Raw genomic sequence first — 24,736 nt, 5'->3', positions numbered from 1 at the left:
TAATGTCCACTTGTTACTTGTGTTTTTCGGTGTTTTGTCGCCCTCTGCTGGCGCTTGGGTGCGACTGATTTTATGGGTTTCAGCACCACATGAGCATTGTGTAATTATTGACATCAACAATGGCGGGCTACTAGTTTATTTTTTGATTGAAATTTTTACAAATTTTATTAAAACGAAAACATTAAGAGGGGTTTTAATATAAAATTTCTATAACTTGTATTAACATTTATCTTTTAAGAACTACAAGTCTTTCTATCCATGGATCGCTTTAACAGAATGTTAATAATGTTCATGCCATCTTGTTGATTTATTGTTATAATAAACAAATACAGTTGTTATGTACCGTACGTTGAATGTATATATCCGTCTTGTATCTTTCCATTCCAACAAAAATTTACAGAAAAATATGGCATATTTTACAGATGGTTTGAATTGCGATTAATTGCGATTAATTACGATTAATTAATTTTTAATCTGTAATTAACTCGATTAAAAATTTTAATCGTTTGACAGCCCTAATATATATATATATATATATATATATATATATATATATATATATATATATATATATATATATACACACACATATATATGTGTGTGTGTGTCTATATATGTATATATATATATGTGTATATATATGTGTGTGTATATATATATGTGTGTGTATATATGTGTATATATATATGTGTGTGTATATATGTATATATATGTATACATCGAACAATATATTTAAGCAAATTTTAGCAAGCTATTCTCTGTGTCACATTTGCTTTATTATTATTTTTAATTAAATATTTCAACAATCTCGCTACTAGCCTTTGTTGCGTTCTCTTTCGACTCTCGGGTTTTTGCGAAATACTGCTGCTGTAAAGTTAAACAAGCTTAAAGTTGCTTCAATTTCTCGCTACGAACCTTCCCTGTAATCTTGTCGTACATGTCAGCGTGTCTTGTTTGGTAATATTGCCTCACATTGAACTCTTTAAAAACAGCGACTGTCTCTCTGAAAAGGAGGCAGACACAGTTGTTGCTTTCTTTTTTTGTTGCTTGTCACCATTTTAGAAAATTGGGAGTAAAGGATCACATGGGGTAATGTTGCTTAGAGTGCTGCTGCCTTTTAGCGGGTAAATGAGGAGCAGCATTTAGTGTGTAAGCTACTTCATATGCTGGTAGCAGTACTGATGACCAATTTATTAAGTCTGTGTGCGGTCCAGACGTTACTGATTTTATGACAGAGGCTGGGGGCCGGATGAAATTTGACCATGGGCTGCATTTGGCCCCCGGGCCGGACTTTGGACATGTCTGTACTACAATATTTGGTACGGTGGACTACGAAAGCTGTTTTATATCCAGGAGAGATGACCGACCATTTTTGGGCTGTGAATGAATTATGCAAATCAACCGTTCACTAGGCCTTGGAACTTTCCATTGGAATAAAGCCACAAGATGTTCATAAATATAGATAACGCTGGCACATTTACTCTTTTAAAGAGCCAGCCAAATTTGGAATCACTGATCTTCTGATTTCTCCTTCCACTCCAACCAAAATAAACTTTTCAATTGACGCGAGCAAGAGAACATTCTAGTAGTTGAAGTGATCACTTTTGTAAAGTGATGTTATCTGCTCATTCTAAGCCCCGGGCAATAGCCTGTATTTGCCTATTGGTGTGGTTGGAGAGTGGCCAATAACTGAAAGAAGACTTTGTGACAGAACTGACAAAAGTGGATATACCGGGGGAGGGGAATGGGATGAAAGTTTCAGATACATACTATTGAGTCTCTTAGCATTCTGTACAGATGCCAAAATATTAGCTATAGTGTGTGTTTCACTGCGATTTGTTTGTTTGTTTGCATTCCTTTCCAGCGACCCATTTCTGCTACAAGGGTAGCTACTTATGAACAGTATGTTGCAAAGATCTAAAATGAAGATTTAATTTACCATGGCTCAGTTAGGCAGCACTGGGAATAAGGGCTGCTAGAATGTTTATGGATTAGGGATATGTTAAGTAAGTGGAGCGAAAGAGACAGCAAAGCATGCCTTCTGTTATTTGAAATAAGATTGATATCCTTGTACCTTTTTAGTTCTGCTAAGTTGAAGACATTATGTCGAGGACTGGATTTTTAATTGACTACAACTCCCGTACTGTGCCAGATCGATTGGTACTGAATCGAAGTGTAATGATCAAGATTATCCTGATTTATGTGGAAGTCCGTTTTTCTCTATTTGTTTAAAAATTGTTGGGATGATTGAATTGCAACTCCGTATTTCCAAATACATATAATTCAAATGTTGTGATATGTTTCTCAATTGTTTTGTGTATGTTCCAGTATGTATGGCGATTCATTCATTCATCTTCTGAAATGCTTATCTGCAAGAAAAAAAACAAACTACAACATACCGTAATTTCCCCAATATAAGGCACACCCGTGTATAACGTGCACCCCAAATTTACTTGTAAAATCTAGGAAGAATTATTGTACCCGTGTATAACGCGCACCCCAATTTTAGCACCGATAAATAGAAGAATACAAGAAAACAGAGCTCGTGTACAGATACAGAAATGTCATTTTACTTCAAATCTCAGAGACCTGGAGGAGTTGGCCAAAGAAGAATGGTCTAAAATTCCAGCAGAGCATTTAAGAAACTCATTGATGAATAGTGAATAGAAGTGGTTGTTCGCAGTTATTTTGTCTAAGGGACCTGCTACCAAGTATTAGGCTGAGGGTGCCAATACTTTTGTCCGGCCCATTTTTGGAGCTTTGTGTAAAATGATAATGATTTAATGTTTTTTTTTCCATTCTGTTTTGTGTTTTTTTCATTGCAAGCAAAATAAATGAAGATATTACTACCAAAGCATTTGTAACTGCAACCATTTTCGGGGGGAAATTGAGCATTATCTGACAAAATTGCAGGGGTGCCAATACTTTTGACCAGCAATGTATTTATGTTAACTTTATTTATGTGTATGTCCAATATGGGTATACACTAACACACACACACCCAAGTATAATATGAGAGAGAGTCAGATAATTAATATACAGTACGTATTATTTATACATTATTTTATGTACATTATTTAGAGGGGTGCTAAAAAAAATGACTCTGTAATTTACCACAATATTACGTCACGCAATTCTCGTATCGATTCAAAATCTATCTGTATTGATCCTTACATGTGTGTTTTTGGTGGAAATAAACAATTCAGTGACTGCATTTCTTCTCCCGTCTTGCAGTCTGCTAAAATAATGACAACATTAGACTAATCTGAGTGGAGATTTGTGCACGTCGCCCTCTAGTGGTTGGCCGCTCATACTGGGGTGTTTACACACCTATAGCAGCCCAGCGTCAGTCAATGTAAGCAGTTACATTAGCTGCTGTTGAATGTGTGCTGCGGGCAGCACACCTCAGCAATGGCCGATCGGGTAATTCTGGTTGTTTTGCTCTGGAAAGTCCTTTTATAAATCTCTATTTTGGTTTTGACCGCAAAAACGGAGTTATGGAGTTTTTAGAATCCTGCATATAAGCAGGTTTGGACTCCAGCAAGTTTGCACAAAAAAAAAAATGTTATAATGAAAGCCATATGTTCTTCAAAAATAAAACAAAAACATTTTTACTTGAGTGCTGGATGAGGTTTCAGGAATTAATTGATAAGTGGAGGCTGAAAAATGTCATTGCATGTAATCGACTGATATATGTAAATTTAAAATAAAGACCTAGCTGGTAAATGTTGTATATAAAAGTTGTGAAAAAAACAAAACAAATAACGAAAATGAATGTAATGAACAAGAATCCTACAAAATAGTATTTCATAATGGGTCAAAATTATTTTTGAATAGATCATGTGACTAGCACCTTTGAGACGGTCCTTTGCTTTGCTTAGCCAAAACTACACCTGAGTAGGCAAAATGGATGTTTGGAATTTGGCTCTAGTGAGGGGAGAATTAGCGGTGTTTTGAGCTGTTTATGCTGTTGCATTGTGTTCGTCCTGCACATATTCCAGGTTCCCTCATGAAGAAACACCCCTCGTTGTCAATAAAAGAGAATTCAGAATTGACAGTGACGGGTGTTTCTTCAACAAGAAAAAAGGCTCAGTGCTTTAATACTGAATTTCGTTTCTAGTTTCAGCGACGAATCCGACGTAGAAGGACGTAATGAATGTTCATCTAATGGTGATGAGGAGAGTAACGAAGCTTTAATTGGTTTTTTAGGTTACCAATTTGAGCCCAAACGAACGCCAATGCAGCTTAATGAAACGGTCATTGAGGGGAGCAATGACACTGATGAAACATCAGCAGCAGATCGTGTGGGAAACAACGAATGATATTTTTTGCATTTCTTTTTGTGAAGCTGATACACCGTGACCGCAAAATAATGTATAGAATAATTATAATTTATTGCGCTATCATAGTTTTTCGCTCTGCCAACAGACACAAATATGAATGGGAGCAGAGGATTTGTTCTATATATTTTACGAGCGATAATTTATACATGTGTCCAGTCCTGTATCCAATGCGTGATATTTTTTTTATTATAAAAGAGTACTCACTCTGGTCATTTCGAGCTTGGCTGCTCCCCTCCTTTGCTTAGCCTTAGCCTCCTTTGCCAGTCATCGTCCTCTTTCTTGATATCTCGGGACATTTAGGTGGCTGGTGTATGGTGGGCACCGCATCTGCTTTGAGCAGCAATCTTGCAGCAAAACCCGATTTCACTTGTCCATAGTTCGAGAAGCTTTCAGGTGGAAAATAACAGAAAACCGTGCTGGAGGCTGGGTCTAGAAAATTAGCCCTCTTTGCACGGACGAACTTTACCCATTGTCTGCGTAGTCCAGCTTTTTTTTTTTTTGCGTTCCGGAACTCACGGATACTATATTCCGATAAATAGCTATTTGAACACCACATAGCACAGCAGTTTTGAACCATTTTAGTGATGTTTTGGTCAAAAACAAACCCGAACGCTACTCTCTCATCGATAAAAAACAATGGCACCTGGCTCCGCCTCGACTGTCAATCACTTGGTGTGACGTCGCCGCCCCATTTGGCTGGTTCCGGAACACTTTCGATCTATTTTCGATAATTGCTCATTAATGCGATTGATTTTTTGTTAACTTTATCAATATTTGTTATCTTGGCACATAACGGTTCTATTGAAGTCTCACACCCCCTTTGCCGTTACATACCCTTTAAGTTAGTCCCCAACGCAGAGAAGATATATCAATTGGTAGCACTACGCACAGTCATGGGTGCCTTTCCCATCATGCATTTGGGCAGAAGTTAAATGCCTGAATTCTCATTTACTGAAAGCTCGTAAAAATCCACTAGTTGGCAATATTTAGTCACATCTGTCCTTTAAGAATTACAAGTCTTTCTATCTGTGGATCCCTCTCACAGAAAGAATGTTAATAATGTAAATGCCATCTTGAGGATTTAATGTCATGATAAACAAATAAAGAACTTATGTACTGTATGTTGAATGTATATATTCATATATATACATGTATATATTAGAAATATCATGGGAAGCAATGTGGGGAAGCAAGGTAGCAATTGATCTTTTTCTTAACCCCTTATGTTATTTCCCAACGCAGAGAAGATATATCAATTGCTAGACCTACGCACAGTCATGGTTCCACTTCCCAACATGCAGTTGGGCATGGCTGCAGTGTCGTTTACTGAAAGCTCAACAAATACACTAGATGGTGATATTTAGTCACAATATACAAAATCACGTCTTTCTATCCGTGGATCCCTCTCACAGAAAGAATGTTAATAATGTAAATGCCATCTTGAGGATTTAATGTCATAATAAACAAATACAGTACTTATGTACTGTATGTTGAATGTATATATTCGTCCGAGTTTTATTCCTTTTTTTCTTAATGCATTGCAAAAATGTATATGATCGGGAAAAATTATCGGGAATGATTGGAATTGAATCGGGAGCAAAAGAAAGCAATTGGATCGGGAAATATCGGGATTGGCAGATACTCAAACTAAAACGATTGGGAGCAAAAAAACATGATCGGAACATCCCGAATTCTAACAGTCGAAAATGTTTACATTTCAAGTGTTTATTTCATTTTCTTAAAAGCAAAATAAAGGCAGTTAAAAAAAAAAAAAAAAAGCAAAACGCAAACCGAAACCGTGATCCCAAAACCGAGGTTCAAACCGAACCGTGGGCTAACTGAACCGTTGCACCCCTAGTCTATACACACCCCGAGTTTATTTATGTTGATAATATTTAATTTAAATGTTTCACAGTATTCTTTAATGCTCTAATCATAATATATGCATTTATAGATGTACACAAAAAAATGTATGTTAAAAATGGGGTAGAGAGGTGACAATACTATGCGTTTTGTTCACTTTACGCAGCCGGTTACGGTTTTAATTAACAGCGAAAAGTGAGGGATCACTGTATTTTGAGTTAATTTTCAATTACCCTATATATTAAAAGGTTAAGAACCACCAAGTAAGACAAGTTCAGGCTCTTTAGAGAGGAAGAAAAACCTAGCATGACCCTCTTTTGTGGCAGTTAGCCACAAGACCGTTTTTCATCAAGATCTCAAAACAAACCTCAGAGATCTCACAGATAAAACCCCAATCGTACGAACACGATCCTCTTCGGTCAAGCAAACATGATACATTTAACGGTGGTCAGGACCAGAAGCGTGTTGTACCTCCAAGCTAAACCAATGAACGAAATTAAATGAGGACCATGGAACCACGTTCATTCCCCTCTGGATAGTTTGGGCTGACGATCTTTCCACAGCCTAAAACTTTCCAAAACAGTTTGTTGAAGGACAAAAGTCCAGATGTGCTTCAATTTCTACATGAGAGCTAGCGGAAGCCAGTTATTTGGAGTTTTAGGGAGATTCCAAATGCCATTCAATGTTAATAATATCACAGTAGTGTTTTATGATGATAAGCAGTATTTATATTTAATGAATACCCTTTCAGCATTCAGGAGGCTCCAAAGCTCATTTTATTCTTTAAGCATAACTACCATTTAAAAGCTTAACCCCCTTGTTAGCTCTCTGCGTGCTTTTATTAAATAATTCTATTAGTCACGCTTGGCCTTTTTGCCCTAGCCCCTGGGGCGTCTTCGCATAGTAACACGGTTGTTTAGAGGCACTGGCCAGCGCTTATGTCGCAGCGGACATCAGCGATAGCATCGTCGTCTTCATTGTTTGCTGGTCATGCTCCTTAAATGTCCAGCGTATCACGTGCGGCATTCAGTCCCACATGAACTTGCAAAAACATCTTTAGAACAATAACGCCTCACTGAATCATCGTTTAGATGCGTAACTCAATTGTTGTGTAGATCTGTGCAACTTGCTGACTATTTGATGAGGATTTATTAAAAATAGGCGACAAACCATGGAGACATGCCCAAAAAAAATTCTCAACAGCAAAAGCCAGCCCCAAAAAATACTTCTGTTGAATGTTGTTGAATGAAACTTGATAAACGACTAAATGGTAAGACTGGTCTGCGCTGAACATGCGCCATGTGGGACGTCCAGCGCTAACCGCTAGGCTATAAGCCTAGGGTAACTACAGCCCCAAAACATCACTGCTCTAGAGGAGATCTGCATGGACGAATGGGCCAAAATACCAGCAACAGTGTGTGAAAAGCTTGTGAAGAGTTACAGAAAACATTTGGCCTCCGTTATTGCCAACAAAGGGTACATAACAAAGTATTGAGATGAACTTTTGGTATAGACCAAATATTTATTTTCCACCATGATTTGCAAATAAATTCTTTAAAAATCAAACAATGTGATTTTCTGTTTTTTTTTTTCACATTCTGTCTCTCATGGTTGAGGTTTACCCATGTTGACAATTACAGGCCTCTCTAATATTTTCAAGTGGAAGAACTTGCACAATTAGTGGTTGACTAAATACTTATTTGCCCCACTGTATATATACATACAGTTGTGGTCAAAAGTTTACATACACTTGTGAAGAACATAATGTCATGGCTCTCTTGAGTTTCCAGTTATTTCTACAATTCTGATTTTTCTCTGATAGAGTGATTGGAACAAATACTTCTTTGTCACAAAAAAACATTCATGAAGTTTGGTTCTTTTATGACTTTATTATGGGTGAACAGAAAAAAGTGATCAAATCTGCTTCATCGGCTCTGCCGATGCTGCCTCCGCGCGCGCCGACCGGGAAGGCAGAACTTCGCGCGTTCTCTTCTTATTTTTAACCCTTTGTACTGACTCCATGTTTCAAAAGTTTGAAGAACACTCGCCGAAAGCAGGTTGACAATTTATTCCTTGACAATGGTCAAAAACAAGGCAAAAAACAGACGACGGAGGGACAATTCTGGGTCCAAAACAAGGCTACATGTTTCCGAGCAGCAAAAATCTGTGTTATCTCTGTGTCCAGTCTTTTTAAAGTCTTTGCTGAAGCGGGCCGTGTCGAAGGTGTGTCCGAAGGTGTGTCTGGGCGTTGCTTTTGGGTCTTCCCCTCTGTAGCCGGTTTTGGGCGGCTTAGGTTCGTGCGCGGATGGGACGCCCGCTATCAACTTTGTTGTCCGGGCTGGCTTGTACTTGTTTTAGGACAAAGCGCTTTGTCCTTGGAGTTTGCTGGGAGAGCTGATTGCAAGAGTTGGTGCGTCAATCTTGTTTGTGACGCACGCGTTGAGCTTCTGTGATAAGACGGCATTGTGTATCTCTTCTATTTCTTCTCATTAAACTATGGTGTGCTATTTATTTTATATTAGTAGTGCAGTCCTACCGTAAATTATAAAAATGATACTATTTCCTGATTAATTATATTACGTGTGTTAGAGTAATACAAACAGTTAGACAGTGCCTACGAGAAACTGTACCATTTTTTTCTCATCTCCCCCTCATTAGCCCCGATAAGGTGATTCACTTTACTGTGTCAAAGGGTATGTAGTGGAGTCTGCTTAAACAATAGTTAGATGAAAATGTTAGACTAATGCAAACAATTATATGGTGTGTGTGATGACGGTATCTTTTCCCTTCAGCGAAAACACTCAGGTAACTTAAAATTCCGCTCTGAGACTCCCAATTTTGCAAAATTTTAAAATTGTCCGATATGCATGTGCGATACATCATTGGAAAGCTTAAAATCTCAATTTTCTGGGGGAAGAAAATGTTTGAAACAGAAAAACCCTATCTGGAGGTGAAAGCACGCGAGAGCAGAAATACAGACGCCATGACTTTAACAAGATATTATTGCGTACTTACCTTGTTTCAATACAAAAACTCCATGTAGCATGTATCACCAAGTGTCATGACACAGCTGTGAATGACATCACCTGGATTTTTGGGGGGATTTTATGGTTGAAGCATGGTTATATAACAAGGGTCGCGATGCAGAAATCGCAGACATCAAGGAGTGGTCGAGATTTTCTTTTTCATTTATTTACCCTCTTAAATGTTTTTTTTTTTTTTTTTTTCAATTTTTCTTTGTTTGGATCAATTATTTATCATGTAACATATCGGAGGAAATGTGACACTAACAAAAAAAAGTTATGAGGTAGATATCCGTGACGTTTTTACAGATACCATTTTTTCCATTGTGACTTCATTTTTTAAAAAGTTTAAAATATGCGAGTGAATATTTTTTAAGCGGTTTAAAAAAAAAATAAAATAAAATAAATATTAGACATCAATTGATCATTCTAAGCTAAAAGTGACAAACATTTTGAATAATAAATATAATTAATTACATTGTTGTATGGCTGGGTTGAAACAAAAGCGGTTGTGCGACGTCTGTAAACGGGGGTTTCCAGGGTAAAACGGACAAATTAAAAATAGTTCGGGGGGCTTCACGCGTCATGAATCTGCTGTAGCAGAATATAGACATATTGTTCTGTCAAACACAACAGTTGTTTTGGCTTAAAATACAGCAGTTTCTTTTAAAGAGGAGTGCGAGAGCAGAAACTGCTTTTTCAGTCTTGTCTGTGTTTTTTGCCATATATATATTTTTAATTATAATTTGGGGGGGGAAGTGTAAAAACATGTTATATGGATCTCTTTCCTACGGTGGCCGAGGGGTGTCAGGCGAAATGCAAAGTCCAAACACTTTGCAAATAGAAAAAAGAACGAACCCAAATTGCAAACGCTTTGCAAAAGAAAAAAGCACGAATGCAAACTGCCACAACACGATCCCCAATTCCTAAAGCGCGATTACAAATTGGCAAAAGCACGAACCCCAATTGCCACAACACGACAGCAAATGGCTCGTAGCACGAATGCAAATTGTCACAACACGATCCCCAATTCCTAAAGTGCGATTGCAAATTGGCAAAAGACGAATCCCAACTGCCACAACACGACAGCAAATAGCTCGTAGCACAACAGCAAACGGCTGACAGCACAGCAGCAAAATCACGCAACACAACGGCAAAAGGATGACCCGGAAGTTTAAAAAAAAAAAAAAAGAACAACACTTTATACACTTTATATGTGCTTTGTGACCATCTATACGGACCTCCATGAAGTTGCCCCCCCCTCCCCCCCAATCAGGCGAAAATTTATATAAAAATGATGTCAATCATTTGTGCTGCAACGGTTTTGTTGATACAGTATTATGCTTTTATAGAGATATTAATTTCGAGTGGTGACGTCACTCGTAGCTTTTCCTCAGTTTAGCTCCCGCGGCTAATGGAGCGTACCAACTCTCTCAATAACTATGTTGTCCTAAAAACTAGCTAGCACCATTTTGCTGTAAATGAGGGGCTTAGAGGGATGTCAGCACTCGAAATTTGCATCTCAAGCCCCCAATTTACTGCATAATTGACCTGAATTTGTGTTATGATCGTGCTAATTATTATGACACCCCTCTGTTATTGCGAGAGTTGGTACGCTCCATTAGCCGCGGGAGCTAAACTGAGGAAAAGCTACGAGTGACGTCACCACTAACCATTGCAGCACAAACGATTAACATCATTTTTAAATAAATTTGCGGGGTGGGGGCAACTTCATGGAGGTCCGTATAGATGGTCACAAAGCACATTTAAAGTGTATAAAGTGTCGTCCCTTTTTTTTTTTTTTTTTCCGGGTCATCCACTTGCCGTTGTGTTGCGTGATTTTGCTGCTGTGCTGTGAGCCGTTTGCTGTTGTGCTACGAGCTATTTGCTGTCGTGTTGTGGCAGTTGGGATTCGTGCTTTTGCCAATTTGCAATCGCGGTTTAGGAATTGGGGATCGTGTTGTGGCAGTTTGCATTCGTGCTGCGAGCCATTTGCTGTCGTGTTGTGCCAATTGGGGTTCATGCTTTTGCCAATTTGCAATCGCGCTTTAGGAATTGGGGATCGTGTTGTGGCAGTTTGCATTCGTGCTTTTTTTCTTTTGCAAAGCGTTTGCAATTTGGGTTCGTGCTTTTTTTCTATCTGCAAAGTGTTTGGAGTTTGCATTTCGCCTGACACCTCTCGGCCACCGTACTTTCCAACGGTAAATCTGAATAAATACATTGAACACACACAAAAAAAACGACAACAACAACAAAAAACGAGGGATCACTTTACACACATAATCTCCAGAGAGTGTCATATATTCTTTTGACACAGTCCGGGAAATATCTTAATAAGTTTTGAATGACCCAGATGTCATTATTAATCCAATTGAAGATGTATCATATGATTTACTGCATGTCTGCCTATTATTTAGTTCAACGTAATGATATAAAGGGGTTTCTTTATATGTCACGATCCTAATAGAAAGATTTAAGATTACAGAGAGAACATTATTAACTATGTCAGTGTTGTAAGAGTTTGCAGTCTCTTGTTTTTGTATTCATAATCTATTCATGTTCAAATAAAAATGTTCTCTTAAAATATGACTGAACTACTGTTAATGACGGCGTAGTCTGACTTTGCTATAGAATCTACTGATGTGGTTACCGTAGGAATTTGAACTCTGTCGAGATGAATGAAGCATTGTAAAGCTGCCAAAGCAAAACATGAAATCAATTACATTAAATCTAAATGTTCCGAATCCTGTTTTAACAACCGTGCGGAATAACACCGCCACCTGCGGTGTTTTCCTAGTATGGGTTTAGGTCAACAACCAAATGGTGGTCATGTTATTTGTCCTAGTTGAGGCTGTAACAAAAGGCGAGCACTATTTATGATTCACAAGTAATTTTGAACAATCAATTCTCATCACAAACCAACCTATAAACTATAAAATACTGTATATATTATATCACAGTCAGTGTGGTTGAAGTATGAAGTAATAATTGCCTCCGCGTTGCATCGTGCTTGATACCAGTGTCCAAAAAGTGTCATCAGCAACATAAAGGGAATTTTAATAGTGCTGGGAGTCCTGCAGTGGATGACATTACAAAGACAGTTTAGAAACTGCTGCTGCCGATGAGTTGAAAAAGTCACGATGCATTTAGTACATAACCAAAACGGGGTTTCAAAATGAAGCATTAAAACCATGCACATGTGACCTAACCACTCTATTGCTAGTAAGTTTTGTAAAGCAGTTCTCACGCTGAAGACTCACAAAGTGCTTTTCTTTGTCGGAATTTAATATATGAAATTCTTGCTAGTGTTTTTTTTTTTTCTCTCTTCACTGAACCTTGGACTTGTCCTCTTTTACTAAAATATGTTAATAAAAACACGTATATTTTTGCCATTGATTTAAAAATCTATAATATTTACAGTGTCCTCCATAATTATTGACATATGTTGCACATCCATATGTTATAGTAAACATAAAATACTTACAGACATATATTTCCGAGGCGGAAACGTAAGAGAAAGCATTCACGATTGTCAATGCTACCGCTAGACACCGCAATGTGTATGTGAATGAGCTTGTAATGTGAACCAAACTACTGTAACAAAAAATAGATGCAGCCAATTATTCTGACCAGCAGGTGGGAGCAATGCCCCGCAAATGGTCAGCTGCTTTCCCATGCTAGTGTGCCAGCACAGTACATATTATTGGTCCTATTAATAATGGTATTGGATTTATCGGGATGACGTCATAATTCCTATTATCGGACCGATAATTATCGGACCAATAATTATCGTGCACCAGTAGTCACAATCAGGTAGTGACAGCAGAAGTGCACCCTGCTCCGGTTCCATTCACAAGAGAAGCAGGGTGTGCTTAAAACTGACCGAGACCCACGACTTTTGAGCGGAGTTTGTTTGTTTGATCCGGACTACAGTTCGGATGCGTGTTAGTATTTACAAAACAATGCTGACTGTCTGAGAAGAAGAGCTTAGTTTTAAAAATGACCAAAAAGTGTGAGTCTGAGAGCGTCCGAAAAGGCGTTCAGTGACCTAACAGGACAAAAATGTTATCACCAGTGTTGTCAGTAACGCGTTAGTTAGTAACGCGTTACTGTAATCTGATTACTTTTTTTCAGTAACGAGTAATCTAATGCGTTTATTTTTCTCCACCAGTTAACTGATTAAAGTTAGTTTCCTTAGTGTCTCTGCGTTACTATTTTTTCATTGCCTCATAACGTATGTAGAATGAAGAATATTGTAGTCATGTACGAAGAGCATTTTGAATAGAAAATGCTAAAATAAAAGGTTCCCGGTACGTGTTTCCATGACAACCTCTTAGCTATTTCCTGTTTCAGTCTCATGTCACGTGTTGTGGGACTGAGGCGGGCGGACATTCGCGCCGAGTGTTGAGACGTTGCGAGGGAATGTTGATCTGTGGATATCCATGAATGAAGGTGAGTAATTTTCTTCATTCTGGAGGGTATCAGCAAAAGGTTGGACCCCCTACATGCGTGGCCGTTTCGTAGCTTTGCCGTAGCAACGACGGGCAGTCATCGCTCCAAGTTGGCAAGCTTTGTTTACTTCATATGCGTTTTGCACATTTATGCCGTGAGGTGATGTGTTCGTTTAGCATCTGTGGGCTGTGTTGTAAGTCCGATTGAGTGTAAAGTGCTTAGGTGCCGCCACGTTTTGTGGCCAAATTGACCGCGTATCCGTTGAGAGGACTACTTCCGGGTTATGCACGCGTATCCGCGCCCGCCACCACCTTTGCAATTTTGTGCAGTCAGTTTGCATTGTTTTTACATTGGCTCTGATATGCTGTTAACCATAACCCAAAATTCAGAAGTTTTGACATTAGGCTTAATCTTAGAGTTAGCAGGGTTTAATTGGTCGGTGGAGTTGATTTCAACAAATTCCAAGCAGTTTGTCAGATATTTGTTATTTTCAAGGCTCCAGAGTGGCTAAGCTAGTGCGAAATTCTGATATTCCCCTTTCAATTCAATCATCGGAAAGTCAATTACATGTGATGACATTTTTCTGTTGTTGTTGATTCTTATCAGAGATGTCCCGATCGATCGGCAGGGTCGATCACGTCATTTTCAAAGTATCGGCATCGGCAAAAAAATATCGGCCATGCTTTTTTAAAATATGTATATATATTGTAATTAAATCGTTTTCTAATTGTATTTAACGTTACAGACATAATATGTTACACTCATCCAGAGACTTTTGTTTAGGCTTAAGGTAGGGTTATCAAATTTATCCCGATAACAGCGGCAATTTTTAAAAAAATGTGTAACGTTAAAATATTTAATGCAATTAATGCATGCGCTGCACGACCCTCTCACTCATTGTCGCGCTCAATCTGTAATGACGCTGTTTTACCTATATAAAGAGATAAAAGCGCAAAATGAGCAGAGTGAGTTTTGGCAGCCTTTGGAGCCTTTTTTTAATTGGCTAAAGCCTTGCAATCCCTCTCCCTATGATTAGAATTATCATGGGAAGCAATGTGGGGAAGCAAGGTGGCAATTGATCTTTGTCTTAACACCTTGTTATTTCCCAACGCAGAGAAGATATATCAATTGGTAGCACTACGCACAGTCATGGTTCCACTTCCCATCATGCATTTGGGATGGCCACTGTATCATTTACTGAAAGCTCAACAAATACACTAGATGGCAATATTTAGTCACAATATACAAAGTCACAAGTCTTTCTATCCGTGGATCCCTCTCACAGAAAGAATGTTAATAATGTAAATGCCATCTTGAGGATTTATTGTCATAATAAACAAATACAATACTTATGTACTGTATGTTGAATGTATATATTCGTCCGAGTTTTATTCATTTTTTTCTTAATGCATTGCCAAAATGTATATGATCGGGAAAAATTATCGGGAATGATTGGAATTGAATCGGGAGCAAAAAAAAGCAATCGGATTAGGAAATATCGGGATCGGCAGATACTCAAACTAAAACGATCGGATCGGGAGCAAAAAAACATGATCGGAACAACCCTAGTAATTAATTTTTTAAATTAATCACGTTAAAATATTTGATGCAATTAACGCATGCATGGAATGACCCGTTCATGCGTTGCCTCAAACAGTTTACAATGACGCCGTTTTAGCACACTGAGAGGGAAAAGGCAGAGAAATGCGAGTGGACACAGGCGTTCATTGGACCGCACCTTTTATTGGTTTAAGCCTTGGCTACTCTTTGACAACAATTAACAAGTATTGTGGAGAACGACGTAGGGAAAAATGACAGGAGACAATCTTTTTCTTAACATGCTTAATTGAACACCACGCAGATCATACTGTATACCATTTGCAGCCACCACTGACAGTCATGGTTGCCCAACTTCCCATCATGCATTTGGGCGGAACAGTTAAGTCGTTACAGCAGTGGTCTCCAAACTATTCCACATAGGGCCGAAGTGGGTGGAGGATTTCATTTCAACAAAACAAGACCACACCTTTTCACCAATCTGGTGTTTCATAAGTGTAATCAGTTGACTGCCGTCAGGTGCTGCTTGTTTTTGTAGAAACCACATTGGTTAAAAGGTCTGTGCTTGATCGTTATGAACAAAAACCAGGACCCACAGCGGCCTTCGAGGACCAGTTTGGAGACCCCTGCGCTACAGTATCATTTAGTGAAAAATTATCGGGAATGATTGGAATTGAATCGGGAGCAAAAAAAAGCAATCGGATCGGGAAATATCGGGATCGGCAGATACTCAAACTAAAACGATCGGATCGGGAGCAAAAAAACATGATCGGAACAACCCTAATTCTTATGTTGAGGCAGCAAAGGGAGAAAAATGGGTAAAAAGTAACTGATAGGTTACTTTTAAAGTAACTTAGTTACTTTGATAATGAAGTAATCAGTAAAGTAACTAGATTACTTTTTTGAGGCGTAATCAGTAATTAAATTACTTTTTCAAGTAATCTGTGACAACACTGGTTATCACGTACACTAGAATTGTGGGGGCCTGAATAGTAAGTCTGAAATTTGCTACTGCAAGGATAACACTATGGGAGTGATGTGGATGAACCTAAGTAAGATACATCTGCTTTGCTCTAGAGGAGGCATATTAGATTAGAACAACTTCTTCGCCGCCAGATGGGGGCTATCCCTGGCACCATGGTCAGGTGCTTTAGAGCTTAGAAGTCTCTGTGCAAAGTCCTCCCTCGTTTTGATTGGCTTAGAAGATGGAAATTCATTGGCAAGTAAAGCTGCAGAGAAAGCGAGGCTTTGGTTGAAGATCACGGGTTGCTGCTTGGACAGTGGCGGTTTATACCAGTTACACTGAGGAGAACTGGATGTGGTCCAGTTAGATGGTCCAGTGCTTGCTGATGCACTTTTATTCTGTCGGTGTTTCACACTCTGATTATATTTCAGTCTTCTCACGCTCAGGATCTTCATCTGTTTTTCTTCCCTGCTCTGTGCCCTCTGTTCTGAAGTGTTTCTGCTTCTATAAAATCCTCTGGCTCTTAGTCAGTGGCATTCTTATCTCTTCATCTCTCTCGCCAACCTCATCTGGCTCAGTCTCAATGTCTGCCCAATTGTTGTTTGTCTTCATGTTTCTCTTCATTTTGAATGATAGCGAAAAGGCAATGCAATCATTGTTACAAGGGACCTAGTAACCGTTTCTTGCCCCCAGACTGTCATTCCATAGTAGCGTGTGCGCGACGTGAATGAATCCAGCAGGTGTATGGCTCTCAAAATAGCATTCGATAAAAGCAGAAACGTTTCAACTGAACTGGATTAGTTTGACTAGACTGAGGGTCGGCAACCTGTGTTTAAGAGCGGCATGCTCAAATGTTTGAAAACGTGAAAAGATGGGGGAGGGAAATCTATTTTTTGTTTTGATATGGTTCCCGTAAGAAGACAAAAAAATGACACAAACATTCTTAACGTTTTCCAATGCTGTAAAAATACATACCTGTCAACTTGTACAGTTTCGACGTAATTTGTACAAGTGAGCACTGATTTTTAAATGTGTACGTCGTATGTTCAAAATCTGTATGTTTTTCTACGTTCGGATTTTGTCAACGTTTCGGCAACGAGACGATGTGCGTTAATACGTTGGTTGAATGACGCGAGAAAAGCCAGAGACACGGGTGAGAGAAGAGTGTTTGTTGTGACGCTTTAGCAAACGCGATGCTAGGCTAGATGGCTCCAACATTTCCTGAATGTAGCCGACAGCCTACATTCTACGCCTAGATATCACATGCATATAGAACTACACGCGAAATGACAGACTCGGCGGCGTTAGTAAACAGCCGCCATCTTAAAGCAGTAGACTTCTCAGAAAGGCTCTGTTGTAGTGAACCTTCCTAGCGAACCTAAGTAACTTTTTATCTAAAATACTCCTAAATCAGCAAAATCTTGACTTGAATCAATCTTTTTAAATGATGAAACAGTTTTAAAACTTTCACATGTCGAAAGTAGACAGAAGGGAACTAATGCAAAAACAGGAGCAATTTTAACAACTTTAACAGTTGATTCACAATATTAAATGGTTTCCAAACAAATACAAACAAGTAGCAAAGGTTACTATGTTTTTTTGAAAAAAGAAGAAAAAAAAAAAACATGAAAGGTAACACCAATTATTTTGCCAAGTAACTAATTACTCTTACCTTCAGGTAACTGAGTTACTAACTCAATTACTTTTTGGGAGAAGTAATTTGTAACTGTATTTAATTACAAAAGAAATATATAAGTGCCTGCGACACACTTTTCTATCAGCAGGGCGGGAGGCCAGGGAGGTGGCTTTTGTAAACAAACCAGGGACGGGACAGGGACAGGGACCCGGAACGGAACGGAACAGAACATCTTTATTGTCATTACACACAGTATCATGAGATTCAAAGCTGCCCCATAGTGTGCGCACACACACTTACACATAGAATGGATTGAAAAATATGTACAATCTCCAGTATGCAAGATAAAAAATATATATGTATATATACATTTACACAACACAAGATAAAACACAATATAAAATGCATTAATGGGGAGTCAATGACTTGCAGTGTTGGGAGTAACGCCGTTACGTAACGGCGTTATTTTTTCAGTAACGGGGTAATCTAACTAATTACTTTTTCTGCCGTTACAACGCCGTTACCGTTACTGACGGTCAAAAGCAGTGTGTTACTTACTCTGAATAAATTGAAGAAACTACCAGCCGTGTCGAGTCGACTCTCTGCTCTGTTGATTTGTCATCCTAGACTTGGGGTGCGTTCAGGTTCGAGAATAGCGCACGTACTTCTGACTCCAAGCTGTTTGTCCCTGCTCATTCAATTAGACAATGCTTTCCAAAGTTTGGTTTCTGTGTTTGCTGTACCTGATGCTAGCCTCGTTCCCATCTCCCACTGTCAGCCAGCAATAATTCTGCTTCCATCTTGAGGACGGCAGATGCTTTGAAGGTGACGTGAATTGTGGGGAAACGAGCCTACCTGAATGCCCCTCGAGAGATGCGATGGAAGTGATTGTGATTGGCTGAGGGTTACAGTCATGTGTCGTGGTAAGCCAATCAGAGCCGGTGATTTCACAAGCAAACCGGAACAGCGCGTGCGGCAAACACACACACGCAAAACAGATGCACAGGGTCGGGATGGCAGAGCATTCAGAAGAAAAATTGTCCTTTAAGAGGTGGAGATATAGACACTATTTCAAGTTTGTCGAAATTAAAGGAAAGAACCTGCTTGTAATGTGTAATTTATGTCGCGGGGCAAAGCTTTTGTTGACATCTGTGGTAAGCAATTCAAATCTGCTGAAGCACCTAACAAGTTAACTACCTGTCTGTTCTTCTCTATTCTACTGACTCGAATACTGCTCAGAAAATTTCAAATTCTTTGACATACAACAAGTTCTTTTTAAAGTAACGGAAATAGTTACTTTCCCTGGTAACTAGTTATTTTTACAATAGAGTAATTCAGTTACTAACTCAGTTACTTTTTGGAAGAAGTAGTGAGTAAGGTAACTAATTACTTTTTTAAAGTAACGTGCCCAACACTGATGACTTGTAATAGTGATACTCTTATGGTATAGGAAAGGTGACATTTGATAGCAGCATTCAGTAATAATGGCGAAGAACCGGTTTCTCAAAGCATTTAGTTATGACAGTGGTGAGTGCTACGGGGCGGTAGTCATTGAGGCAGGTTGTGGGTGACTTTTTGGGGACAGGGATGATAGTGGTTGTTAGGGTTCGCGGAACCGGTGGGGGGATCCCAACGCAGGCAACGTGACAAACACGATGAGAGAGATAATTCTCGTTTATTTGGGTCTCTAGCTTCAAGCGAGGCAGGAGGCGGAATGGTCGTGGAGAACACTGTGGCTGCCACGTGTGTAGCTGTCAGCTGGGAGTTTGACAGGCTGGGGTTGACAGAAGTATCCGACGAGGGGCGCGCTGATCAGGTCCTGGAAACAAAAGATATCGTGAGCCGGAGGTAAAAGCCAATAGATACACTAGGGATGCGAGAATCAACTGACGTGGAAAACAGACAAGTTGTTCGGGCGACGTGGTGGTGCGTCCGCTGGGCTTTTAAGCTGGCTGATGACGATTGCTTACAGCTGGCCGCTCCACCCGTCTGACGTTCGACCTGTAATCAGGCAAAACTCCCCTCACCTGAGGCAGGGCTCAGGAAGGAGGGACGGAGGCCCTAACAGTGGTGAATTTCAAACAGGTCAGGATGATGGCTTGTTCCAGTGATCTGTTGAAAATGTCTGTGAAGGCCTGTGCTAGTTGGTCAGCGAAGGCCTTCAGCATCATTCCAGGCACTCCATCCGGGACAGTTACTTTCCTGGGGTTGACGGCCCGAGTACTCCTCTCACCTCCTCAGGTGTCACCCTCAAGGCGAGCTGAGGAGTGACGGTGATAGACACATTTGGCTATTTTGAAACTTTTGACTTCAAACCAGTGGACTGACTTTCCTCGGTCAGTCAAAATGATTTCGTGTACTCATACAGTTTTGCTGCGGGGTATGATTTTCTTCCTTCCGAGACTGATTTACATCCATCTATTCTCATGAGGGTCGTGGGCGTGCTGGAGCCTATCCCAGCTAACTATGGCAGGAGGCGGTGTACACTCTGAACTGGTTGTTGGCCAGTCGCAGATAACTAATTTGTTAAAATCAGACAGTCTTATGACAGTGAAGCAAGCTGTTAACTTACTGTTGTTAGGTTTTGTGTTTTGTTTCCTCCTAGTGTGACTTGTCCCTGTGATTGCTCATTGATTTCACCTGTTATGCCTGCTCCTTGGGTATCCGCCAATCTGCTTCCTCCCGTGTCACCGTGTCCAGTGTTCCTCGTTGTCTCTTTACCCCTTGTCTGTGTGTGTGTATAATTTCCCTGTTTTTGTTGAGTCTTTGTCGTGACATTGTCCAAGTTCACATCAGCGTCGATTCCCGTCCGTTTCTGCGTCCCAGCCCTTGTGTTTTTCTCCAAGTAAATTTTTGTTACCCAGTCTTTTGTTAGTACCCTGAGTTTTGTTTAACTCCGTGTTTTTTTGGATCACCACAGTCATGGTTTGTACTTTGTTCCCTGACAACTGTATGTTACCAAATAGGGCGAAGTATCATGTGCTCACGTACGATTTCATTCCCATGTCCTCCAAATGACTAAGAAAGCGCTGACATCCTCTCTCCTCAGTTTGCAGTCACTGCCACGCATTCCTGGATAATCTTCCAGAGGATGACGCATCAGATGAGCTGCTTGTTCATCGCACCGACCCACAAGAAGACAGTCAATGTAAGATTTACTCATCTGAAGCTGTGCAGACATACACCACAATTCAAATAGTTACATTGTTGTCATTTCTTTTCACGGCCACTGTAGCAGTCAAACATCCGTGTTAAGTAGGGGTGCATGATATCCATTTTTTGAAACCGATAACTTCCTGCTCTTCAGAGCCGACACTGACATTGATAACTGATAATATATATATAATCTTTAAATGTATATTCTAGGGCTGTCAAAATTATCGTGTTAACGGGCGTTAATTAATTTCTTAACTTAATCATGTTAAAATATTTGACGCAATTAACGCACGCACTGAATGAGCCGATCTCGCATTGCCTCAAACAGATTTCAATGAGGCCGTTTATGGACATTAAGAGTGAAGAGAATGCCAACGGCCGCTTGGGGGCAGCACAGCGCCGTTCCATACTAATGTTATTCCTTCTAATATTGGGAAAATGGCGTACCGCATGCAACACGTCACTTCCGCTCATTAATATTCATGACATTAGCTACTGTTGCTAAGTATGGACAAGCCACCGTTTGTCCCTAATAGGAAATGAATGGAAATCGTGTACGAAGGAGATGTTTACAGGGCTAAACCTACCAATTCTCTCCGAAAATGATGTGCCTGGTGCCAAATTCACTGGCAAAGATGTGGAAGAACATAAAAATGTTCAGTTAAAGAGATGGCTTGAGTGTTGAAGGCTGAAAACGACGAAAAAAAACCGAGCCGACCGAAGCATAGCTTTAGCTTTTTTATCGACGCGACTGACAATGACATTCTCCTGTTTCAACAAGCTATCCTTTACCATCAGCCCTGTCTTTCTTATATATACTCTGGTTGTCCTACATCTCCTACCGTTCTTGGGGGTAATTTAGTTAGCTTTGTGTAGCGATCGCAAATGCTACTCAGTGACAGCCAACGAACACTTTTATTTTTTTCATTGATAACACATCTTAATTCTATAATTTATTTACACTTCCCCTTACTAAAGTTGTTTATATATATACATATATATATATATATATATAATATATATAATATATATAAAACATAAACGGTAACAGTGGCAGTCAGATACCATTGTAATTCTTATCAGGTCATTCATTGTCAGACAGAAGCAGTACGGCACAACGTTACGCTAAAAAAATAAGTTAAAAATATAAAAATGGCTTACCTCTTTGTCCTCTGAAAGACCATGCCAACTCAACATAATGTTTTATGCATATGAAATGTGAATGGATTCACCGAGCTGGTGTTAAAGTCCGCGCAAGTTGATTCAGTCTTCACATTTTTTCCTCCCGAGTTTTTGGTTTCTGGAAACGTATGAAGAAAACATCCTTCATGTGTCGTAATGTCTAGATGTCTACAAGTTCCAAACAGCAATGCGTGATCGGCAAGTTCGTTTTTGAAAGATTACCGGCGAAAAGTAGCACAAATTACGTTGAGTCTATGCGAGGGCGGGTCTATAATGTCCCACTTCGGCTTTACTTCCGCTTTACGATGCGACGTCACGTCACGGTCTAAAATTAGCCTGCGTGCGGTACGCCATTAGTAGTTGTGAGATGTTTATGCCGTTGCTTTGTGCTCCACACTTATTTCGGTAAGTTTGCTTTCTTTTAGTGGCAATTATGTGTCTCTTGTTGTATTTTGGGTAAGATATGCACAGAGATATATCTGTTATAAAGGCGAGTGGACACAGGCGTTCTTTGGGCTGCGCCGTTTATTGGCATACGCTTCTGCAACTCCTTCACAACAAACAGAAGTATCGTTTAGTGAAAGCACAACAAAAATAATATTGCTATCTCTAAAAAAAAAAAAATAATGTTCACAAAAAGAAAAGCACTTCAGTCTGTAGCAATGAGGCCGTATTCTCACACAGCTAAACAACAATGCAAAGTGAACTCGCATTACTCAGAGTTTGGTCACTCAATTCTTATTATTGTTATTTTTATTCTTCTTATTATTATATTTACTCTACTTTTGATTTATAATTGTACAAATTTTATTAAAATGAAAATATGAAGAGGGGTTTTCATATGAAATTACTATAACTTGTAACTACAACATTTATCTTTTATGAACTACAAGTCCTACTATCCATGGATCACTTAAACAGAAAGAATGTTAATAATGCCATTTGTGGATTTATTGTTATAATAAACAAATACAGCACTTATGTACAGTATGTTGTATGTATATATCCGTCTTGTGTCTTATCTTTCCATTCCAACAATAATTTACAGAAAAATATGGCATACTTTAGAGATGGTTTGAATTGCGATTAATTGCGATTAATTACGATTAATGAATTTTTAAGCTGTAATTACCTCGATTAAAAATTTTAATCGTTTGACAGCCCTAGTATATTCACCTGGGTTTTTGAACACCTGTTGGTTTAAAAAAAACTAGTGGTGGATTCAAAATAGATTTGCCTTTGACCTAACCAGAATTTTCATGATGACGTGAACATAATAATAAAGAACAAAACAAAGACAAGTACAGTCTCGACTTCAAATAAAGTGCCAATATTAATTTTTTTCAAATGAATATAATTTGAGTCAACCACAATCAATTAGTCAATGTCATTGACTACGTTTGAAAACGTTGAAAAACACTGCTCTAGTTAGAATGAATCAAATACAATTTCAGGATGCCTGCTGGGATAATTTGTTTTTTTCCTGTAAATAACTCATGAACCTAATTATTAATAAAAAATGGTAAATACAGTATTCCATTCAAAGAAAGCTACGAGAAGCAAAGGCTTGATATTAGCCTATTACGTCAAAAAGGCAATAAAGCGGTTTGATTAGAGAGAAGAAACCTTACTCTTTTTAAGTCCGCTGTGTGCAAAGCATTGGTCGTAATTAAATTATGACAGAAGGAAATTAAGTCCATTTTTTTAGACTTTAATAATGGACCTTGCGTTGAGATTACGCCTGCGGGGAATACGTTTGGCAAATTAGCTGAAGTGCCAGTTTCCTCTCCAGCCGTCATATGACAGATTTGTTTTTGTTTTTTTGTTTTGGAATGTACTATATGCCTCTGAAACAGCACACTCAGATTAACGCGACATGAAGAACACGCTTGTCTGTTACATTTTTAGAAGCTAATCTATGTTCAAGGGAAGTCATCCTACTTTTTTAGTTCTTGGCTGGTTATTAGATTATGCAGCTACATTGGTTTGCAGCCTTGTTGTCACGGTGATTCTAAAAAAAAAAAAAAAAAAAATCTCCCGTCTTTTCTGCACAACAAACATGGAGGGAATCAATGTTTTTGCGTTTCTATGCATACATTCACTGAAGCTCTACAAGTTTGTTAAATAGATGCAGTGAAATAAATGTAATGGGGGAAAAAAACAAGGCTATTCCATAGGCGGAGTTTGACTTTTGGAGGCAGGGGGGGCACAACATGTTGATGACCCCAAAACGCAGTGTCAGCAAAACAATTAACACACAAGAATATTTATAATAATAAGTTGAAAATTAGCGTTTATTTATTTTTTTTTCCCATCATTCTTGAGGGGAATTCTAAATCAGGCTGCTTAGGACAGCTATACTTTTTTGCCAAGATTGTCATCCATTGAATATGGTTCGCCCGCCGGTGTCGTGCCAATGTAGTTACCCCAGTCAAAAATTGTATCCCTCGGCGGAGCCATATGGTAGATTTGTGTTTTCATTATTCGATCAAAACAAAAAAGTTGCTTCAATCAAAACAAAAAAAAAAGTTTCAAAGCTTGAACCGAAATATATATTTTC

General features: G+C 39.0%; 1 protein-coding gene across 1 annotated transcript in view; it reads left to right on the top strand.

Moving 5' to 3' along the window:
• ltk (leukocyte receptor tyrosine kinase) overlaps window positions 1–24,736 on the top strand; it is a 158,750-nt gene that overhangs the window by 28,348 nt on the left and 105,666 nt on the right. The window contains exon 2 of the mRNA XM_057859005.1: window positions 20,888–20,986. Within this exon, the coding sequence (XP_057714988.1) occupies window positions 20,888–20,986 (99 nt within the window). The remainder of the gene's footprint in view (window positions 1–20,887; window positions 20,987–24,736) is intronic.

This window comes from Corythoichthys intestinalis, chromosome 15 (assembly GCF_030265065.1).
Source record: "Corythoichthys intestinalis isolate RoL2023-P3 chromosome 15, ASM3026506v1, whole genome shotgun sequence".
NCBI classification, from domain to species: Eukaryota; Metazoa; Chordata; class Actinopteri; order Syngnathiformes; family Syngnathidae; genus Corythoichthys; species Corythoichthys intestinalis.
This window is presented reverse-complemented; position numbering and strand designations above follow the sequence as displayed.